This window comes from Bombus bifarius, unplaced genomic scaffold, assembly GCF_011952205.1.
Source record: "Bombus bifarius isolate JDL3187 unplaced genomic scaffold, Bbif_JDL3187 scf7180000008046, whole genome shotgun sequence".
Classification (NCBI taxonomy): domain Eukaryota; kingdom Metazoa; phylum Arthropoda; class Insecta; order Hymenoptera; family Apidae; genus Bombus; species Bombus bifarius.
Window position 1 is genome coordinate 1,107,168 of NW_022884412.1, and position 21,192 is coordinate 1,128,359.

Below are 21,192 nucleotides of genomic sequence, written 5' to 3' on the forward strand. Positions count from 1 at the left end.
GTTTTATATCGTGGAAAACACACGTACGTGATTTCTATTAAATCTTCCAAATAAAGACTGGAAATAATAAATAAACGAAATGGAAGAATTTGAAACAACAGCGAACGGATTGGAATAATAAATTTACGTGAATATTCGTGAAGAGTTATAGCCTTTAAGTACTATTCGCAACTTTATTTACTATTCACGAAGATTTTATTAATTCCTGCATCTTTCGTGCGTAATGTTTTCGAAAATAACACGAATATTGAGATACGCTAATGCATAGAAAAGTATGATTGACTTATATCGTTGTAGTACGAGAAAATAGAGAACAATAAAATGGACTACAAGGCAGAAGAGTGAAAAGGGATTTGGATAATACACTGACAGCTACATACATGTACCAAACAATATTATGAAAATCGTGGCTCTATCTTTTCATTCGTATATTGTTTAAAATATTCGGTATGGTTAAAATTGTTTGATAAATATGCATAATTTTACCGATATATATCATATAAATTCCTTGGGAGTGAAAGTAAAATAACATTTGTATCACTGTGCTCGATTTATAATATTCACAAGCAATAAACTGCTTTTTTCGGATTCTGTTCAAAGTGTGATATTTTTCAGTATCGTTACTAAAAAATTAACAAATTTTTCTGGTAAAATTTTACCGAAGATTACCACGTTCTGGAATAATAATTTCGATCAAATTTTAATTTGTCCTACTTATATTCGATTTTTAATGTTAACTGTTTTTATCTACGACAGTACAAGCAAAAAGCGTGGTATTTTCCGAAAACCTTTTTTACTACGACAAATATAACGAAAAGATTACGCGATCACGATCCAATTCGGCGAGAGTATATTGCACATCGGAACGTATCCCTGATTTCTTACAACATTCGTCTTCGTCGCATATCGACCAGTACGAAAAACGATTTTACTCGATTCTCGACCAAATAAAGAAATACTGATTTTTCGTGACGCTCTGTGAGACAAATCCTTTCCATGCCTATCCTGCATTCGGTCCCTTGCTTCTATCCACACAGGAAACTTTCAATTTCCGCACATATCGCTTCTAGATTCTCACCGATAGAGTAACTTCTGCTCCTGTGTTATACATATCTGCGGAACGTTTTACTTTGATTTCTGAGCAAGTACCGTGATCGAAGGAGAATAGTAAGGATAACATTTGATAAAGTGGAAGGAAATTGGAATATTTGTACAAAAGATGAACGAACCGATGCATTAAATGTTTATATTATTCTTTGCGAGAAGTTATTTTAGTTGTAGTAATTCTTAATAAAACATCCTCCCTTACGTTTTCTTTTTTTTTTTGCGACATACGTAAATTATAGGATAATTGAAGTAACATATTTTATAAATGTATAAAGCAAAGAAACTTACGTTAGATATTTTTCTACTTTTATTGTTTTTATCATTCTTATTACTGTTATTCTTACTTCATTGTATTATGTTACGAATAATAAATTCATGGTAGTCTCATTTTAATTACAAAATACATATGCAATAGCAATATTCATACGTATGTAGGTACCTATAAATGTAGAACGTTTATTTCATATAATAACACGCTGCGTAGGATATGTAGGTCACCACTGTTTGGAGAATTTATTTAATTATTTAGAAAATCACATTATTTGCTTCTGTTATTCACGAAATATGGTATCAAATACTAGAATACGAAACTGCTCATTTTGTTTATTTGTTTAATCTCAAATTGAGCAGTTAGTTTAATTTGTACTTTTTAGCTCCTTGAATAATAAAAAAAGAGTAACGGTACAATATACACTGCGAAAATATCAAACGAGTAGAATATAATGCAAAAGGAAAGAAAAATGAAAAGGAAAACGCGAAGAAATAGATAGACAGAAGTGGAGAGAACTCGGATCGGAAACGAACGAAAACGGAAGAAAGATGAAGATCGGCTGTGAGAGCAGGACATCAGAGGGATGACCCGATAGAAGGCTCAGAGAGGAACAGGCAGAGGGCGTGTTGCCAACTGTAGTTTCGCAACGGCATTCTTCAAATCGATTCCCATTTCCCTGAGAAATGTGCCACGCCAGAGGAACCGTCCGCCCCCCAGTCGAATAGAAGCGCGAAATGGAAATGGATCGCGAGGACGCGTTCTTTCACGAAACGACTGAGCCACCGTTTCCGCTAAAACGAACCGCCGGATCATTGGAGATAATTGCCTTTATAAATTGAGATTGCCTCTCCTTCCATAGAACTCTGTCTTCTTTTTCGGATTAAGAGAATTATTTTGGCAGATAGAGCGAAATTGAATCAATAGGCAAGACAGTGATAGAATATAATAGCAAGATTACATCGTCTATTTCTCTTTGTAAAAAAAAGTTGTGTAAGAAGTAAAATTACTGATATAATCACGTGATCGAATAAATTTCAATTGCAATGTATGCACATACATTTGTATCACTTAGAATGTAATTAATTCTCTTTTCATCCAAACTACTTCATCGCCAAGATTACGTGTCCTTGCTTATGGCGCTGATTATGATCTATAATCTATGATCGAAATCATCCTTAATAAGCTCACGACTCAATACAAGTTTCGTGGTATCACTTGCAACATTGGCTATAGAAAGATTACTTTCTGTTTTGTTCCAATAGATTCGTTTGCCAAAATTACTAGTTCCCAATTAATACGAATAACTGCATCTTCGCATTTCAAACGAAGAAAATTAATTTATTTCTGTCTGTTTAACAAAGACATCGAACATAGTACGGAGGATGGATCGGCTCCTGATACGAACTGTTCGATCGGTTGCGAAGCTGGACTAAATCTATAGGAAATAAACAGATGTCAGTCACGCATAAATGATCGCAACGCATATTCGGTCAGATGAGCGCGCATACGTTTATCAATCACGCGTAGTTTACCGAGTGCTGGCTTGCCAAGTAATTTAATCACTTTTAGTGCCTCATTGGTATTTCGGGAAATCCGGCCAATCGACTGCAACCGATCCGATCGCATCTAACAGTCGATGCCAGTTGCTCGGTTAAATTATCACTCATAACCGTGATTGTTATCGTCGTTGTTCCTGGCGAAAGTCAACGATCGTTGACCATTTTTAAGTCTTTAAATCGAATTTTCAAAACATCGTACAATTTCGATTTAATCCTGATCCATTCTTTCGTTGGTTTTCGATTAGATCGTGGTTTTCTACCGTCGAATATTCTTTAAAGTCTGTATATCAATTTGTACGTTAATGGTAATTATCGTACGAATAAATAATATTTCGTAGCAATGAAAATAGAAAATAAATACAATGATAAACGAAATTTTTTAAAGATACGCTATTTCAAATGATATAATAGCGTATATGATAGTTTGAAATAGAAGCAGCAAAATTACAAAAACGCCGCTAATCTTTCGATCGTATTATAGATTTTTAGAAACGATAACGAAATTGCTGAAATTCATGATCATTGAACGATTACAGTTTACTTTGCAAACAATTTCGTTTTCGGTGCAATGAAACCGTTTCGTTTCCCTCTTCAACGCGCGTGTACATTTGAGAGAATTCGATTAAAATCGATCCCAATGGCCATCTCTCGTGTTCGCCAATCGCTGTACGTGAAATTATAGTTCATAACTATTCGCATAGATATTGGTGTTTTCGCGGCAGTTTTTTCTTCATTTTAGCGTCGGACGCCATTGAATTTTAATTACTCTGTAACGAAGGGATATAAACGATACAGGGAAGCAATAAGGTATGGCATAGTAATTTCGGTAGATAAAAGGGGGAAAAGAGGGAAAAAGATGGTATATATAAAGGGAGAAACTTCATTCCTGCTCTTTCTTTGACGAGGAAAAAATTATCATACGTTTTATTCATATTTTAAACTTGTCCAAGAAGTATAGCGTAATTGGAAAAATGGAAAATTATCTTTGGACTTGATATTTGTTACTAGGAAAAATATTTTCAGCCAAGAGAAATAATGACTTCCATTTTAAATAATATTTTCCTATTAATTAAAATATAGAAGTAATTTATAAAAATTCAAATCTCCAAGACTTAGATCATCCTGTCCTTTAATTTTTAATCCTCACACCCACATAATAGTTTTTCGACCAACGTTACTGTAGAAAGAATTAAGGCATGCAATTCGTGTATCACGATGAAAATCTTCTACGTTACTCGAGGTTCGATAACGTCGTCGAAGTGTACTCACGGTATACCATAGAAAATGGAACGTATAGAAAGTAAGAGAAGAGAAAAGAAAGGACTCGAATATTTCGCAAACGTAAACGTACAAAGTTTCGAACGGGAAAGCAACGAAGACGAGAGCACGCACGCGAACGCGAGGGTGGAAGACCGTCGACATGGCGGAAATGAAGACGAGATCGTACGGCGGATAAGCCGGCAAAAACCCTCGAAAACTCGTTCCTACATCAATAACTGAAAAAGAACTCCTTTTCGAAAGGGAGCCCGCGAGCGACGCGGAAATTGAATAACGTCGTCGCGTTTACTGATTTCGCCGGAAACCGTGAATGTTTGCGAGCGTTTCCGGCCGCGATAACAACGACAGCGATCGGTTCTACACGATTGAAATTTATGTGAGCTCCTTGGAATTCCTGTCGAGACGATTGCTATTCTGGCTAACTTGCTTCTTCGATACAACTCTCCATAACGTCGTGTATCATACCACGTTAGTAACAAGTATTGTAAAATTATAGCGTTTTCTCATAGTACTTGCCTTTTAAATTTCCCGAACAAACTTTTCATATATGCTATGATGTTTCAAAGATGCACGCGAAGATGCGTCAACGCGTCAAAGTCTCGTTCGAATGATCGACATCTCGTATGCGTTACCCTAGTAAAACGAACTTGAAACTCAGGCAATCGCCTAAATCGCCATCCTTACCACTTTACCCTACGAAAAGTCTAAAGAAATCTTTACAAAACCAAAACTAATATTTCGACTAATTTGACATATTCAACTCTTTAATATCTATCGCGCTTCCTTCACATTTCACCCCTAGCCAGGCTCGACGCCCTCCACAGATCGAGGATACCGCGTCGGCTCGTAAATTCTACTATATTTCATCCTAAAAAGGATCGTGACGGTGGTCGAGGCTCGATGGGTCGAGGGTGCAAGCCGCGAGGCATCGAGGGCGCCCGAAACAGGGGTGTGCGACGAAGGTGGTCGAAGGGGCGAATATTAAAATTGACGAATTCGGCTCAAGGGCTCTGCCACGATCGTCGCGTATCGCTAGTTATAAATTCGTTTCGCGTTCCGCCACGTCGACGCGATGAAAAAAAGCGGAAGAGGGGATTGATTCTCCGCCCTTCCTTTTCTCCTCCCTTTCTTTCTGTTTCGTTTTTGCTTTTCCTCTCTTCTTTGCCATCGCGGGACGAACGTCGTCATCGAAGTATCGTGAAAAATCTGCATACCAGGTAGTGGTTAGGGGGATACGGGCGTCACGTGCAACCACGCGAATCGAACGATACGAAACGTCGGAACCGGCATTCTCAATGAAGGGCCCGATAGAAGTACGACATCCGTACGCCGCCACGTCGCACCGAATCGTCGTTTTACGTCGACCAAGACTAATACTTCCGGAACGAATCTCTGTTTCCTTTGTTGCGTTCTAATGATAAAAAATACACTAAAACGAAAATTATTTGACTTTTCAAAATTTGCTCTGTCGATCCGTGTCGATTTAATTGAGATTTGATTTCTTCCTTCCGTTCTTAATTAATAAAATGAGAGAAACAGATTCTTGGTTGTCTTATCGTTATATTTCATGCTTATACTCTGCAGTTAAAACATTTCGTAGAGATACATTCAACGGGAAAAGTGTTTATTCTAGCCGTTGCATAGAAGGCTTTATTTTGGACAAGGAATAATTTCGATTTAAAAACTCTTCAAATTCACATCGGAACAACCTCTACCGGGAAATGTTCCTTAAATTCAAAAAATCCACGGCTTAAACTTTGCGTTCGCATGCTAATTGTCGTTTTAATCTCCGCGCTAATTAAATTTATCTCGCCTCTCTATGTCCAGATGTGGAAAGTCGGGAAAAGTTATAAGATAATGTCACTTATAATAATTTAAATGTTGAATAAATAAATTAAATCTTTTTCTCCCAGTATTCTTTCGTACGTTCCTAACATCGAGTTACGCGGCTATGCTAGATGACAGTCTTTTTTAATATAATACTATGTATAACTTTCTTTTGAATATTTGGACATTTTTGCACGTTATATACGTGCTGTACCTTTTGTGCGTTTAAATTTCCTAGAAATACATAAATATCAGCAGCTCGATGAAAACGAATTCCCTGGAACTTGATCCATCAATTTCAATCCTCTCCAACTCACATTGGCTTTCCCTCGTTCTCGACGTAGCAAGGTATGACGTCGCATTCCTGCAAGCTAGTGGTCCTCGTCCGGTATTGCCATCGTCGACGTAACTTTTAAATCCCGCCCCCATCCTCCACCCATGGTCCAAGTCGTCCTTTATCCGTTCCCTTTATTCGCGCCTTTTCCCCGACTTGCCCGCTGGAATATCATAAAAGTACGTATATCCCGTGGACGAAAGGCGCGGGTGGCGGAGATTAAAAGTCGCGGAGTCGGAGTCAGCAGACGGTGAAAGTGAGAAGTAGCACTTTTGTAGTTGCACGGCCCGGAGGGCGTACTCGCCGCCATTGGGGGTGACTGGGGAAATTGAAGAGTTCTACGAGAACGCGAGTTGGAAGAAAAAAGGAAGAAATCAAGAAGATGAAAGAAAAAAAATGCGAAGAAAAGAATAAAAAAAAAACGAAGAAAGGCGAAGAGAAGAATATCTGGCGTCTCGTGTCTATTTAAAGCGACCGCCAAGCCCAGCAGTAGTGCAACTTTAAATTCGCTGTTTTTTTATCTCTCTGTCACGCGCCCGTTCCTCCTCTTTCCCTTGAAGATTATAAAAATTACCCTCTCGCAGCCATTCGAAATGGGGTCGAGATTAAAAGTCACGAGCCGCGCAGGACGCGAGGAAGCGGAATTGCTGCTTTAGCAGTCCGGACGCGAGCGGCTAAGGAGGATAAAGAAGCCGCGGAAACGAGCGGAAAACGAGAATACGTAAGCAGCGGGTGTAACTTTAAATCGAATTGCGCTGCGCTATCCACGTCTCTGCTACCCCCGCGTCTGTGTCTGTTTCGTGGCCGTGAGATCGACGGAAACGAATGGAAGCAGGGTCGGAGTCGGCGGCAGGCTGACGATTCAGGAAGAGGATGCTTTGTCCGGAAGGTCGCTGGAATTACGACGCTTGGGCTGCGTGTACTGGAAATTGCAGCCAAGAGAACGAAATTAGACAGGGTTCAAATGAATTTCGAGACACCTTCGTATGGTGTTACCAACGAAACGAGATTGAGGATTAAGGAAACTACCGGTGACCGGATGTTGCGGTGCTTCTACTACTCGCTGGAGAGCTGATTCGCTTCGTACGAAGTGGAACCTGTTGATCTCATCGAATGCTTAAGGAAGGAAAGATGTTATTATCTTGCGTTTCGATTATTTACTTAGTTTTATACATCGAATCGAGAGGTTCAGCTGTAATTTGTCTCTCTTGGAGGGCAAACAAAGTTCAAAGATAATTTATTTGTTGCAACTAGAGTTAATTGTTTATCAAGCGAATTAAAAATGTTAACGATAACTTCCTATTTTGTTAATTATCCAGTGATATCGTTGGACTTTGCTTAAACGAAACAAATATCTACCTAATTTACAGCCATAATACGTACGAGCAAAATATTGAAGGGCAGATGAAAATATGGCGAAAAGCTCGCTGCGAATCGAAAAGTCGAAATATCTAGGTAAGTTTATTTTTCGACGAATCGATATCACATAGGTTCGACTCGGAGGCGAGCAGAGTGTGTACAAAATCATGGAATCGGGCGCAATATAAAGGTACGATGCAGAAACCACTAAAGCCAAACGCGAGGGTCGCGCTTAGCATAGATATGAATTTCATACTCGTGGCACTCGCACCGCGATACGAGAAATTCCTTCGTGTCTGGAAGATCGAGAAGATTCGCAAATAGAATATCTTGAACTTTTGCCGCGGAATATTGTAGTTTTCTAAGGGCATCTTCTTGCACATTGAAACGAACCGATTTCTCGCCAACAACTTTGATTAATCGATTCTCATCGATGGTCGTGTTTGAAATTTTACATGCTTCAAACTGTATGTCCGCTCTATTCCTTTCCCTGTAAGCAAAAGTAATCTAAAGATATTGTGAAAAATGAGATGCGCTGCGTTTCGTTTCTAAAACGAGTCAATCCAAAACAAATATTCGCGATGACAATGAAACGGTGTAAGCGAAATGAAAACGCGCGCAATGACAGAGACGTCTATTGTTAAAGGCGGGCATAATGCAACGGTGCTGTAAAATAGTAAAATTTCAACAATTGCCTCCACCAGTGTAACAATGTCGTCGAAAATCTCTAGGAGGCCACGACGCATCGCACGCTAAATAAATTCGCGAGACTTATGGTACACGGACAGTGGCACCAGTTTGTGATTAATTTACCGTGGGTATATTAACGCAACGGATTTCCATGTAGCGGGGGATCAGACCGGTGATTTAGAGGGTAGGCTGAATTCAAGCTATCAGGCAGCTATCCAAGCAACACGTGTAATCGTTATACCATTCTACCATTATTATACAATATCATTCGCTATTCATAGAACGTTACAAAAGCTGCGAAGAGCAATATTATTTTCTATTTTATAATTGAAAAACTGGATTTAACTATTTTACATACTATTTTACCTTATTCGCTATTCTAAAGTACTCGTCGGATAATGGAAATTGTCATTTCTCTCTCTCTCTCTACTTTCCAATTAAAGAAATCACCGATTCTGCCATTAAAGGTCCTTAGAATCTCGTATTCTGGATAAATTCAAAAATTTATCTTCATATAAATCGTACTACTCACGAATTAGTTATATAACCTTTATCGCAGTCCTTTTCTAAACTGCATGTCCCTAAACAGAATAAAAACTGTAGCAATCGCTACAGTTGGTATCTAACCCATTTTCGCGAATAAATGGGAAATGAAGCACGTGCTTTAGGTACCATCAAGCTGGCTAGTTAGGACGGGATCATGGATAGATATCTCTAGACAAGTGTAATGGTCGACAACATCGTACGTCAATGGAGGATCCTCTCTCATTATCAACTCTGCTCGATATTGCTGCCCGGTGGATTAACTTACGCCTCTACCTCGTATTGAAGCCTCGATCTCCTCTTTTCACTGGCCGTGTTCAACTTTTAATTATCGTTAACGAGTATTCAATCTGGAACGATACAGATACGGTGTTTTATTCTTTTCACGTCGTATTAAATATCTTTCTGTCCGTCTCTCTTTCTCTTATCTCTTTTGCCTCAAAGTATAGAGTCCCGGAAATACGGCCAGATGAAACGAACGAACTTCATAGAGGATATATTGAAATGTATAAAGAGCCGCATGATCAATAAAATGTTATCGTCCGTCCGGATGAAAATTTTTTCACCGTTTTTATTTTAATACTTTGAACGCTCGTTCGACCGGAGTAATTTCAAGATAGCGTTTTTCATACTATGATTAATCATACGATATTAGAGAGCAGAAAGATGTTGTAAAGGGAAGAAAATAGGTTTTGATATGTTTCGACGAAAAATGGAAGGAAGATGATTCGTAAAGACGACTTTTTCAAGAAATTGATTATTACTCAAATATTTAATATTTTATTTATATAATTATATATAATCATATGTGTAATATCGTACATGTCATTTCTTCCTAATGGTAATAATAACGTACCGTGCGAGATAACTCTAGCGGTAATACGACTGAAAGTCATCTTGCAAAGACAACTATATTTTCAGCTCCTTTAGTACATTAAGTAGATTCAATAATTTAACGAGTATTACTTTCAGTGGGTATTGTAATCGGCTAAAAGCAGTTTAAATATAGGAAAATCTCATTGTTCATGCAAAAGTGCTCACTTATTGTTTCATACTCGTAGAATCGAAAGAGGAGTTCACCAAAGTTTCATTAATTTGACATTATCAGCTTCAAACCTGGAATATAATATCGATTAATCTAACTTTACTATATATCGTTACGAATTAAATTTTCAGTACAATTTGCACGGTAACCAGAGACAGAAATGGAATAACATTTTGTATCGTTTAGCGAGATTGTATTTTTGAGAAAAATAGCTTAAGTGGAATCTTGTTCCTCTTTTGTTAGAATTAAAGATGTAAAAATATAGTAGAAATTGTAATGACGTTTGGAAATTACGTAAACGAAACGCGCTGGAGAAAAATCAAAATTCTTCACCATGAATCTGCGTTTCTGATCGCGTCTCGGCTGAATATTAGAGTTCTGCGTGAGCCGTGTTCATGAGGCCTTGATTGTAGTACACAAGATAGAAAGAAAAGCGACAAAGAAAAAAAAGAAGGAAAATCGGAAGAAGCAACGTGGAGAGCCAGGAGCGCGCAGGTTCGAAACGGAAATTTAATTTTCCGCGTGCATTCCCTTTGTCTGCGTGCACCGCAGGAGACTCGGCCGTGTGCGAGCCTCAGGAATTTTACAAAAGCAAATCGATACGAAACAACGACACCCAACCCGCGCCCCGGTTCTCGATAGGGAATCCGCGTTTGTCCTCGAAAGAATGCATGCTATTGCGTGCAAATTATTGTCCGTCGCTCGTCTTGTTGTTCATGCACGGAAGATGAGGTTGTTTTTAATAATAAGCGACATCCTAGGCTAGAAAATTTATGAAAACCGCGGGTTCGTTAAATGTCGGATTGCTGGAATAGTTTATTATTACTACTTTCTTGTTTGCAGCTTTCTGCAATTTTTTTGTAACAGCAGATTAGATGTCTTAGATTATATATATAATAACTAATATTGTGCAAATTAAGTCAGTAATGTTCGCAAATGGATGGCAAAAAACATAATTTATGTGAATCGAAATTTTATGTTTGTCTGTGCTTTTATGTTTGCCAGCTAAATCCACGAAATTTTACTTCATTATAATTACGAATGATCAATATCGTTTGTCGCAAACTGATGAAAATAACAAAATTCCATTTCCATCGACGATCGTTTGCATCCAGAAAATGTACAAAGTATAGCAGATAAAATTCCAAAAGTTAATAACCAGTAAAACAAATTGTTTCGTAACTAAAGATCTGCACACGCTTATCTTGAGAATGAGAATAGCACGATCTCTCTATACCTTATTTAATAATAAACTATTATCGCTACGCGAAGTTAAACATTTCTGTTCGTGTTACGTGCGAAGACATTACGAATTCGTGCATAAATGATCAAATCGTTTTCTTTATTTTCTTGCAGATGCGCCATCCGATCCAGATGAAACCTGCGGACAGCGAAAACAGAAACGGTGAGTAAAAATTCAATATCTCGTTTCGAAGAAACTTCAAACTCTATGCTTTTCTCTTCCATTTTATTCTTTGTTTAAATATGAGCTTCTTTGTAAGCTTTTTTTCTACTACAAGGATCTTGAAGGAAGGTAATATTTACAAACCTTAGATTCTAAGCGTATTTTGTTGCATTTTAATATAAATGACAGTACCTCCTGATCATAAGGGGTTAAATCTCCTTCTATCTAACGTAGCCACCATATACAATTCATATTTTTATATATATAAGCAACGTTATATATTTTATCTTGCTGCTCGAGCCTGAAGAATAAGAATTTGCAATACAATCGTCAAAGCTCAGATAGTCTGATGGCAAATAGGGAAAAGAGTAAAGGACACGAGTAAGAAAGACGCAATAGACCCGCCTCTCGTTTATTATCTGTGCGATGTTTCTCGAGCATTGTCTTCAAGCCACACTTTTCTTCCTCCCTTTCCCTAAAAGTGCTCGTCGTTTCCTTATTCGTTGCTCCGCGACTCGATTATATCTTCTTTGACTACGCAATCTCCACAACCTCTCAATTCAGCCAATTAATTACTACTTAATGAACAAGCTTTGAAACCACATTCTCCGTCGTCGCAGTAACGTAGACAGCGAGAAACTAAGACGGAATACCGAAAACAAGAAGGGATGAGAATTCCATCCCATGATCAAATCTTATACTTGTCTTGATTTATCCAATGATTTGATTCGTAACTTTGATCGTCACAAATTCCAAAAGAATTATGATTTTTGGATCATTTATAACCAAATGTTCTTCTCCGAATACAAAGAAAAATTACGGTTTATCGTTTGAAAAAATAAAATAGATATACTATAAACTTATTCGAAGCTAATATAACATAGCATAAAGATGTTGATAAAATCATATTGTTCAACTATTTTTTCTTCTCCTTTTCCTTATTTACATGGTTGCTTATATAATTTCTCAGTATAATGTCAATAGAATTGCGTAATGTCATATTGCGAGGTTAAATAACTCAGAACCTTCTAACACTAACTGTAGCATAAGAGAGGAAAGAATTCCGTAAATGTAGACGAGTTTTTCGAAGCAATCGTGGCGTAAATGCATACAATGAAAAGCTGGCCATCGTAGTTCGAGCAGGGTGCACAAAATAAAAATTGTCCACGGCAGATCGGGATGGACGACGAAAAACGAATGCTAATGAAATATTAACGACACCCGTCACGTGCTGCGACCCCAGCTGGATCAGGGATTGCGCTCATTTTTTCAATGCTTTTTGTCTCTTTTTCTTTTTACAACACAGTCCAGAAACCGCGGCTATAACAGGTACACGTGACGGGGAATCACGAGAAGAGAATCACGAGAATTGATGCGCCAATCCAACCACGTAGAGTGTACAGGAATCAAACGTCCGTCAAAAGTGTTAAAAAATGATTTCACAAAATTAAATGTAGTTTTTTTCTAAAGAATTTACACGATATATTTCCCTTTATTAAATTGATCTTGATTAACATTTTAAATAACATTCTACCGTTAAGCGTCTAATAATGTCTAATAATCATACGCGATAATGCAACTTGATTTTTCTTGGCAGAAGACACCATGGCCCTCTCATAAATGCAGATTACATGTAAAATTTCGAGATCCAATTATTGTCAGCGTGCATGTAAAACATGCAATCAAATTCTCACGGACAAGTGAAAAGAGGAAACTACAAAGAGGTTCTAAAATTAGAGATAGTAATCAGAAAGGGAAATTTTCAAACAATCATAATTTTAAGTGTTTCATGACTCTTATGTCTATGACAAGGAATTACTTTGAGAAAAATCCACCAAATTGTCGCTGCGCCTATAATTATTCACGTTAATGGCACACACGATGGACGTTTTTTTAAGGTTGTTCCGACAGGAAACACGTTGATCAACAAGCGACCTCTGATACGTCTAACTACGTCAAATCGACAAAAAAGAGACACGAAAGATAAAAAGAAGGAAAAAGAAGAAAGAGAAGCTTGCGAAGAAGTGCACGATGAGAGTGAAAGCTTTATTTATACCCGTGACATTCTGTTTATTTTGGCTGACACTGTGTCTCCCGTAAGTAACGACACACTCGGTCACGTGTTACGCTTCATCCACGTTCCATCCATTCTCAAGATCGTTCCGTGTAGGTTACGTCATCTCCTCATGTTCTCCATTTTGACGATTTTGCGTAAAATTCTTTGAAATTCTGCTGAATCTTTAAAGTCGACCTTCTTTGAGAAATTCAGTTATATTTTCGTGAAAAAAACTTCTGTGATATAATTGCAAATAACACTCACAACAATTGCGTAATATATATGTATAACGAACAACGTGAAATCTATTTTAAACAACTATTAAAACTGCTAAATATCTTTTTTTTCGGTAAAACGCAGAAACTATTTTCTTTTTTTTTTTTTTTTTTTTTGCGAAGTCTTTAATTTTTTTTTAATTTTGGTCGGACCATTTAGTGAGATTTCGTTGATGAGGACATAAAAGTGTTACAGTGATTTGTCGTTCTCTGTTCTAACTATATGTCATAGTTAGTTCCTTGGGTGGAAAAATTTGTTTGTTTGGGCATATGGAGCATTATGAGAATTGCGAATTATATTAAATTTAATGAAATATATAAGCAATAGCTAACTTGAGAATATACATTGGGAGTATTAAGAGGATTATTAAAATCCGCTCAACGCTTTCACTGCGTGCAGTTCAGATTTAAGTAGTGTAGAAGGGGTAGTTGGAGCTAGGTGAAAAGGGAATGAGGAGCGTTTCGTCCCGGGACTACTGGAAGACTCGTCAGTAAGGCTATGCCCGGTAGTCCCTGCCTTAGACGTAGAGGGAGTCTCGCTAGGTGCGGTATTTGTATCGGGCGCCCGTAAATTCAACCGCTAGCGAGTTAGACAGACTCGTCGTCGTAGCCCTCTGGTGTTGGCGGTTGGTATCCGCGGATCGCCCGGGAAGCGTTGCGCTGCGTTGATACCTCGACCTGTCGGCGTCCTATTGATACCGATCCGCCACAGTAGTTTCATAAAAGCGCATTTTTTTACGATATGCGTATGATACCGAATCGGATATGAGAGAGAAATTCAACGCAAACGCAACTTCTATAATAATTAGAATACAGAAAACAAAGAATAGCGACATTAGATCGAAGTAAAATTTGCAAATTTTCGTTAACTTATGTGCGAGAAACGGTTGTCAGGCAAATCGTAAGCTCTACTTGCATCCACAACTTGAATGATTAATTATTAACTAACAGAGCCTATCGCAACTGCTTTCACGAAATGAAACACGCTCGAAAAGCATCTCGTCTATTGAAACAAAGGAGAGAAGTACTGACGTAAATTGCAGTCAGACTCGTTTTACGGAGGTAATCGTAATTACGTCATTCCTGTGCAACGTCAAGGATTGCATTACTCACAACTCACGGAGATTAAGTATTATGGAAATGTGCCTAATATAACTTGTTTCACCAGGCGTTGCCGAAACACTGTTTCATCTCATTCGTGCCAACATTTTCGTCGATGTTAGCATAGTATTGTTGCAATCAAAAATACCAGTATAGTGCAAAAAGTTAACACGTTAATTGCATTTGCTTATTTTTGGGTGTATTTGTCGTATTAATATTACATCTATCTTTTAAATATACTGGTAAGTACCTCCGTTATCTGAACTTATCGGGAGGAAAAAGTGTTTAGATAACAAAATGTTTGCGTAATGAAACAATGTAATAATATTCGTACAGCAATATCTTCATAAAAAAATAATTAGAATATTTAAAAATGCTGGTCGATTAAACGCCAATAACTCTTATCGTTTATCGAGCTCTAATTTCACGATTGCAGCTTCATGAAATATCGCTATCGGCCATCGACGTAGCCAATCACGTCGAAATAAATCACGATAGAGAATCGATTCTACCGCAAGCATAATCGCAACGCGGACAGTAAGCACGCTATATCGCGAAACGTTTCTCGTCGTTATAAGATCAGGAAACACGAAGAAACCTATCTTTCGTGGTCAAACGTGCGAGTCCGATAAGTCTTATCTTATCGAGCGAAAACCAAACGACTTCGAACTCGAACGGAATTGCTTGTACAATCGGTACGAACGATATGCCAAGGTCGTAAATTAAAATATCGAGAGATGATCTACTATACTTGACAAATTTACAAACTCGATTTTCTCGAAAACTAAGCCTTGGATAAACGAATTTTACTCTTTTGTTTCGTTTTATTTGTTCACCCAGAATCATTACCCCCTTTTCGAATGTACTACATGCTATTCCTATTCCCTGCAAATATACTACTAAGCAACCCGCAGTTCTGATTCGAGTTCTTTATATCAATTGCTTTTTCGGGAATCGAAACATAAACTTTATCGTTTGACCGATTTTATGATCTCGCTGTTGCTCTTTCGCTAACTGTACGCAAGATTCACAGGCCTGTCGGAAACACGCATGCTTGGATTGCAGTTTCTAAGCCAGTTAGATCGTTCGATCGTCAAACTCGTTTCTGATAAATTGGATTTAATCGGTTTGTCGGTGTGTTCTATACAGATTTATGATTCTTCTCGAGCAACTGATAAGCAATAAAAGAAGCATATTGAATTCTGATACACGCGCTAATCTTTTCGCGACACGGTATACGATACAATATGCTTAAGAAAAGGTGCTGATCTCGCGTAGTTACCGAAACGAAACAAAAGAAGATGAATATGCATTAATGACATATCATTAAACTATAGAGATGTAATCCGAAAGGGGACGATTCTGCATGCTGAAATGAAACAAACGTACAGAATAATACTTCCTTTTTGTCTTTGAAACCTCTTTTTTATATAAACATGAACACTTAGACGCGATTTCACTTACGTTTTGATCTAAAGGATGTTCGTTTAATAAAAAATTTGTTGTTTTATAAGATAAGGTAGTAAAATATTGTTTATAATAGAAAAAGTCGTTTATTTAATAAGAAGGTAAATATTTTTCTTGAAAATAATATCTTGAAACGCACCTTGCTGTAACAGTAAATCTTGACTATAATATTAGTTGAGATAATTGATTAAAATTCCGTTGAAAGGCTTCAGTTGTTAAAGAAAAAAGAGACCCATTTCAAAAGGAGCAGTTGAAGTTTCAGTTTTCGAGTTACTAGCTGATAATGTTACGACTGAGTTCTTTCGCTTTAACATTATAACATTTGACAAATTTTATTCTTAAAAGGATTACACCAAATTGTACAGTATTACCCGTTGTTAAAAATATTAAATTATAGTTTGAAAATGTTTAAGTTTTAAATTTTTATCATTCAAATTCTAAATAGCGGTATGGTAGGAAAAATTGTGTAAAATTGAGTAGAAGTAAAATACGAATCGCTTTTCTTCATCTGTTTGATTAAAAAATTATGAAAACTATACCTTTAATATGCCGTATTCTTCAACGCAGGTACTTTCATTTCATTTGGTTCATTTTCTACTCGCTATATAGGTGCCGAGATCCATTTCTCTTGCTTCACATGTACTTCTTCTTACTCTTCATATTTTAGCTTACTTTACGCCGCAGTGAATACATACATGTACGCAATCATATTCGAGAAACCTCAAACTGGGCCAGTTTAAAACCCTGTTAAAAGTCAACGTTTAAATTTCAGTGTCAATACTCATATTCGTATAATTTCATCTTTCTTCAATTTTAATTTTTGAATTAAGACACATTAGTTTAACAAATATGCCAATGTTAGCATGACCAAACGTCGCTAAAAGCCATTTTGATAAAAGGAAGACTAAGATTAAAAGAATTAGAATTAGAAAAAGAGTGCAAGCTATTAATACGTTTTATTTGCAAAGCATAGGGAACCTGATGAATAACAAATGATATGCGGGCATATATTCACCACCGAATTTATAATGCAAAACACACGCTGATTTTTCGCCTCAGCTTCTTGGTCGCGAAGCGCCCTCCAAGAACCTCCAAACCCCATCAATGAAACATGACTTGGCAAACACTCCGCTTAAAGTGAACATGCACTGACTTCAAGCAACTCCCTAAGTCCTATCCTCTCCGCGCGATTCCATTTCCTCTTCGGCAACTTCCTGTGTAATGTTCTCAAACAAACCGATAAAAACTATTACATATGGCATGTTCAATTTTTTCCACGAACGGACATTTTTCATTACGCATCGTTCGATACCATCCCCTAACGACTTTCTATATTTTTATTTGAAAACTTCGTCCCAGTTTCCAAGATCATCGCGCGCGTAGAATCGCTTGGGAATTCTTAAAACACATTCTTAAAACAACACGCACATGCCGCTATTCTCGGTAGATTTGTCATTAACGAGACTTTATTCGGTGTTTCGTCCCGGCTTGAATATGCATCGAGCAAGCACTGTCCGCAGGAAAGTGGATCACAAGGATCAGCGGGTAAATAGAACCAACTTTCTCGCAAGCTCGCCGCCATGCCGTTCTAAATTGTTCCGGCGAAGAAATCGACGTTACCGTCCATTGAAAGTTTACCCACGGAATAATATGGCACTTGGAAATTAACTTTATTCGCTTGCATTAAAGGGAAGCTATTTTAGATCTGGCTTCCTCTCCAAGAAATCGCTTAATTGCACGCTTAAACAAAGATATATTTTATCCGTGTATAAACAACGGTCGAAGGAAAATTACTCCTGAGTCCTTGTTTAAACGTTTGAAGAAAAGTATTTTAATTCAATTACAGAATTATTTTTTATTAACTTAGCTTCGTCTATCGGCAATAATCCATATAGCGCGGAACTCCTGGTTGCAAATAAAACCAAACACCATTCGATGAGAAACAAGTTTCCAGGTACGTGGGGTCTGCATAAAAACACATTCCATGTAAATACCGTGTTTATAACAGTGGAATATAATAACATCATTGTGAGGAATTGCGTGAACCGTGTACGTTGACGAACAAGTATTTTTCCATGCGAATCGAAAACGGTACATGAAGCTAATAAATACGGCGACACGAATCGTCGCTCGCAATAGGTCACAGTGTTCAATACGATCGGCGATTTTAATTACTCGGCCTGATTACCTTTTACACGCCACGCTTACTAGGATTTCTTGTGTGCGTCATTCTATAAAATGGCAGCGTTTGCTTTTAAATAATCTGAAATTCGACGCCTTTCTCTCTTCGAGTTTCGAACGAAACGCAACACGCATTATTAATTTCTTCCATTGTAGGGAAAACGCATGAATAGCGGTACAATTTGAAGAAGTATGATTGGAAAACGTCCTGGTGACGTGAAAATGAATTTGTATCGGTTTTAACAAAAGTATCAACGAATAGGATTTTATTTCATTAATTTACTAAGAAATATCGTTGCAGTATGAGCATCGATATCGTATCGATGAGATAGATGGTAATAGCAGGGCACAAAATACTGATATATGGGCCATTAAGGTTTTTCAACCCACGTAAAATAATGACGTTTGTGGAATCTTTTGTAAACTACTTACTACGATATAATCCTGACATCTCACGACATAATCGTCCATTTTCGTTGGAATCTTGCTGCGTAATCAATGTCTGTTGTTTTCGCTCTAGCGAATAATTGTAAAGGTAAAAGTAAAAGAGAATAAGGCAAGTTGACACGTTCTTTAGTTTAGTCGTTCTTTAGTTAGAATAGGATTTTATTTCATTAATTTACTAAGAATCGATATCACATCGATGAGATAGATGGTAATAGCAGGGCACAGAATACTGATATATGGGCCATTAAGGTTTTTCAACCCACGTAAAATAATGACGTTTGTGGAATCTTTTGTAAACTACTTACTACGATATAATCCTGACATCTCACGACATAATCGTCCATTTTCGTTGGAATCTTGCTGCGTAATCAATGTCTGTTGTTTTCGCTCTAGCGAATAATTGTAAAGGTAAAAGTAAAAGAGAATAAGGCAAGTTGACACGTTCTTTAGTTTAGTCGTTCTTTAGTTAGAATAGGATTTTATTTCATTAATTTACTAAGAATCGATATCACATCGATGAGATAGATGGTAATAGCAGGGCACAGAATACTGATATATGGGCCATTAAGGTTTTTCAACCCACGTAAAATAATGACGTTTGTGGAATCTTTTGTAAACTACTTACTACGATATAATCCTGACATCTCACGACATAATCGTCCATTTTCGTTGGAATCTTGCTGCGTAATCAATGTCTGTTGTTTTCGCTCTAGCGAATAATTGTAAAGGTAAAAGTAAAAGAAAATAAGGCAAGTTGACACGTTCTTCAGTTTAGTCGGATTAATTACTGGATTACAAACATACTACGGTGCATTACCGAAACAGAGGCCTATGGGCCCGTAACGGAAGTATGTAACACGCGTTTCCGTCTCTCCTGGCAGCAATGAATAACATTAACGACGTGATGCGACCCCGCATTTCTACGTTCTCCTGGCAAACGAACGCGTGAACGAAGATACACGGCTTCGCGGATTTGATTCGAATGCACTTGGCACTCGTTCGAGACGGAATACCAAGAAACCACGCAGATACTTCCACGGGCTGGAATACGAGAATTGGCTACCGATTCGATATCGACGAACATCGGTATGATCTTGCTCGCGTTAAAGATTCTACTGGCGATCTCTCTCTTGACGTTCTTGGAAATTTCATTGCCCTTTATCATGTTCATCGTTATTGTTAAATTAATTGGCGACAGATTCAGATATAACAGTATTCGTAGTAAATATTTATTGACAATGATCAATTATCATACGTGAATTACATTTCAGTATTACGTTAACGTATATGAAATGTCATTGCCCTGAAGTTTAAATATAACAGGCTAATGCCACCACCCATCCTTTATCGTATCACCGATTATTAACCACATTAAAAAAGAATTCGTTTACCATTATGTTTCGAATTGAAACTAAAGCTTTGTGCGTATATTTCATTAAATCATCGTAACAAGAAAAAGTAATTATGAAATGAGAAATTGTTAACTGCTATCTCATTGATTTTAATTCGAATTCTCGTTAAATCGAATTCATTTCGGAGCTGTTTATTTCAAATTATCAGAATTTAATCGTATTTACGTGTTTTTCGTTTATGAAAAAATAAAGTAAATCGATCCTGAAAATATGTACACCTTTAAAAGCAGGATATGTACATCGGATTTCGAAATGCATTTCCTTCGTTAAGATGTAAATGACAAATGCATACTGTTCTTAAATTAAATGCAACTAAGAGTATTTCCTGCTTAAATCTCGTTAAGTATTTCCGAGCTGAGATTAGAAAATGTTGAGTCGTGATTTTAATTGATACGGTTTCTGATGAAAAATTTATAGCTCTCGATATGGCGGAGAGTAACCTCGTTGAACGAAGAAAAATTAGCCTATTCTTTATTAATGGAACGAAATACCAATGACAAACGACATTCGTGTAACATCGAATAACATCCACGAATAGAAAACACAGTAAAAATTAGCATCGATACACGGAATACCAACGATCAGCAACACTAATAGGCAAATAAACATCTGTAAATGAAACATCAAAGAAATATCGATAGCCATGAATAAAACAGCAACCACAAGCAACATTGAAACACAAATACCAAGGAAAAATCAACATCCAGAAGTAAAACGTGACAAGAACGATCGTGTGCGTAAGCAGTCGTGCATCTTCTCTCGTCATTACGGTTCCCTTGTACGTTTTGGTCCGGTAGGAAGCATTCAGAAATGAAACACGTCATCGTGGTCTTTA

The 21,192-nt window shown here is 37.3% G+C and overlaps 1 protein-coding gene across 21 annotated transcripts in view; it reads left to right on the forward strand.

The window, feature by feature from the left end:
* The window catches only part of LOC117207819 (CUGBP Elav-like family member 2), a 354,083-nt gene that overhangs the window by 277,664 nt on the left and 55,227 nt on the right, over positions 1 to 21,192 (forward strand). For all 21 annotated transcript variants that reach the window (XM_033448419.1, XM_033448421.1, XM_033448417.1 and 18 more), the window contains one exon: positions 11,370 to 11,418. In XM_033448419.1, the coding sequence (XP_033304310.1) occupies positions 11,370 to 11,418 (49 nt within the window). The remainder of the gene's footprint in view (positions 1 to 11,369; positions 11,419 to 21,192) is intronic.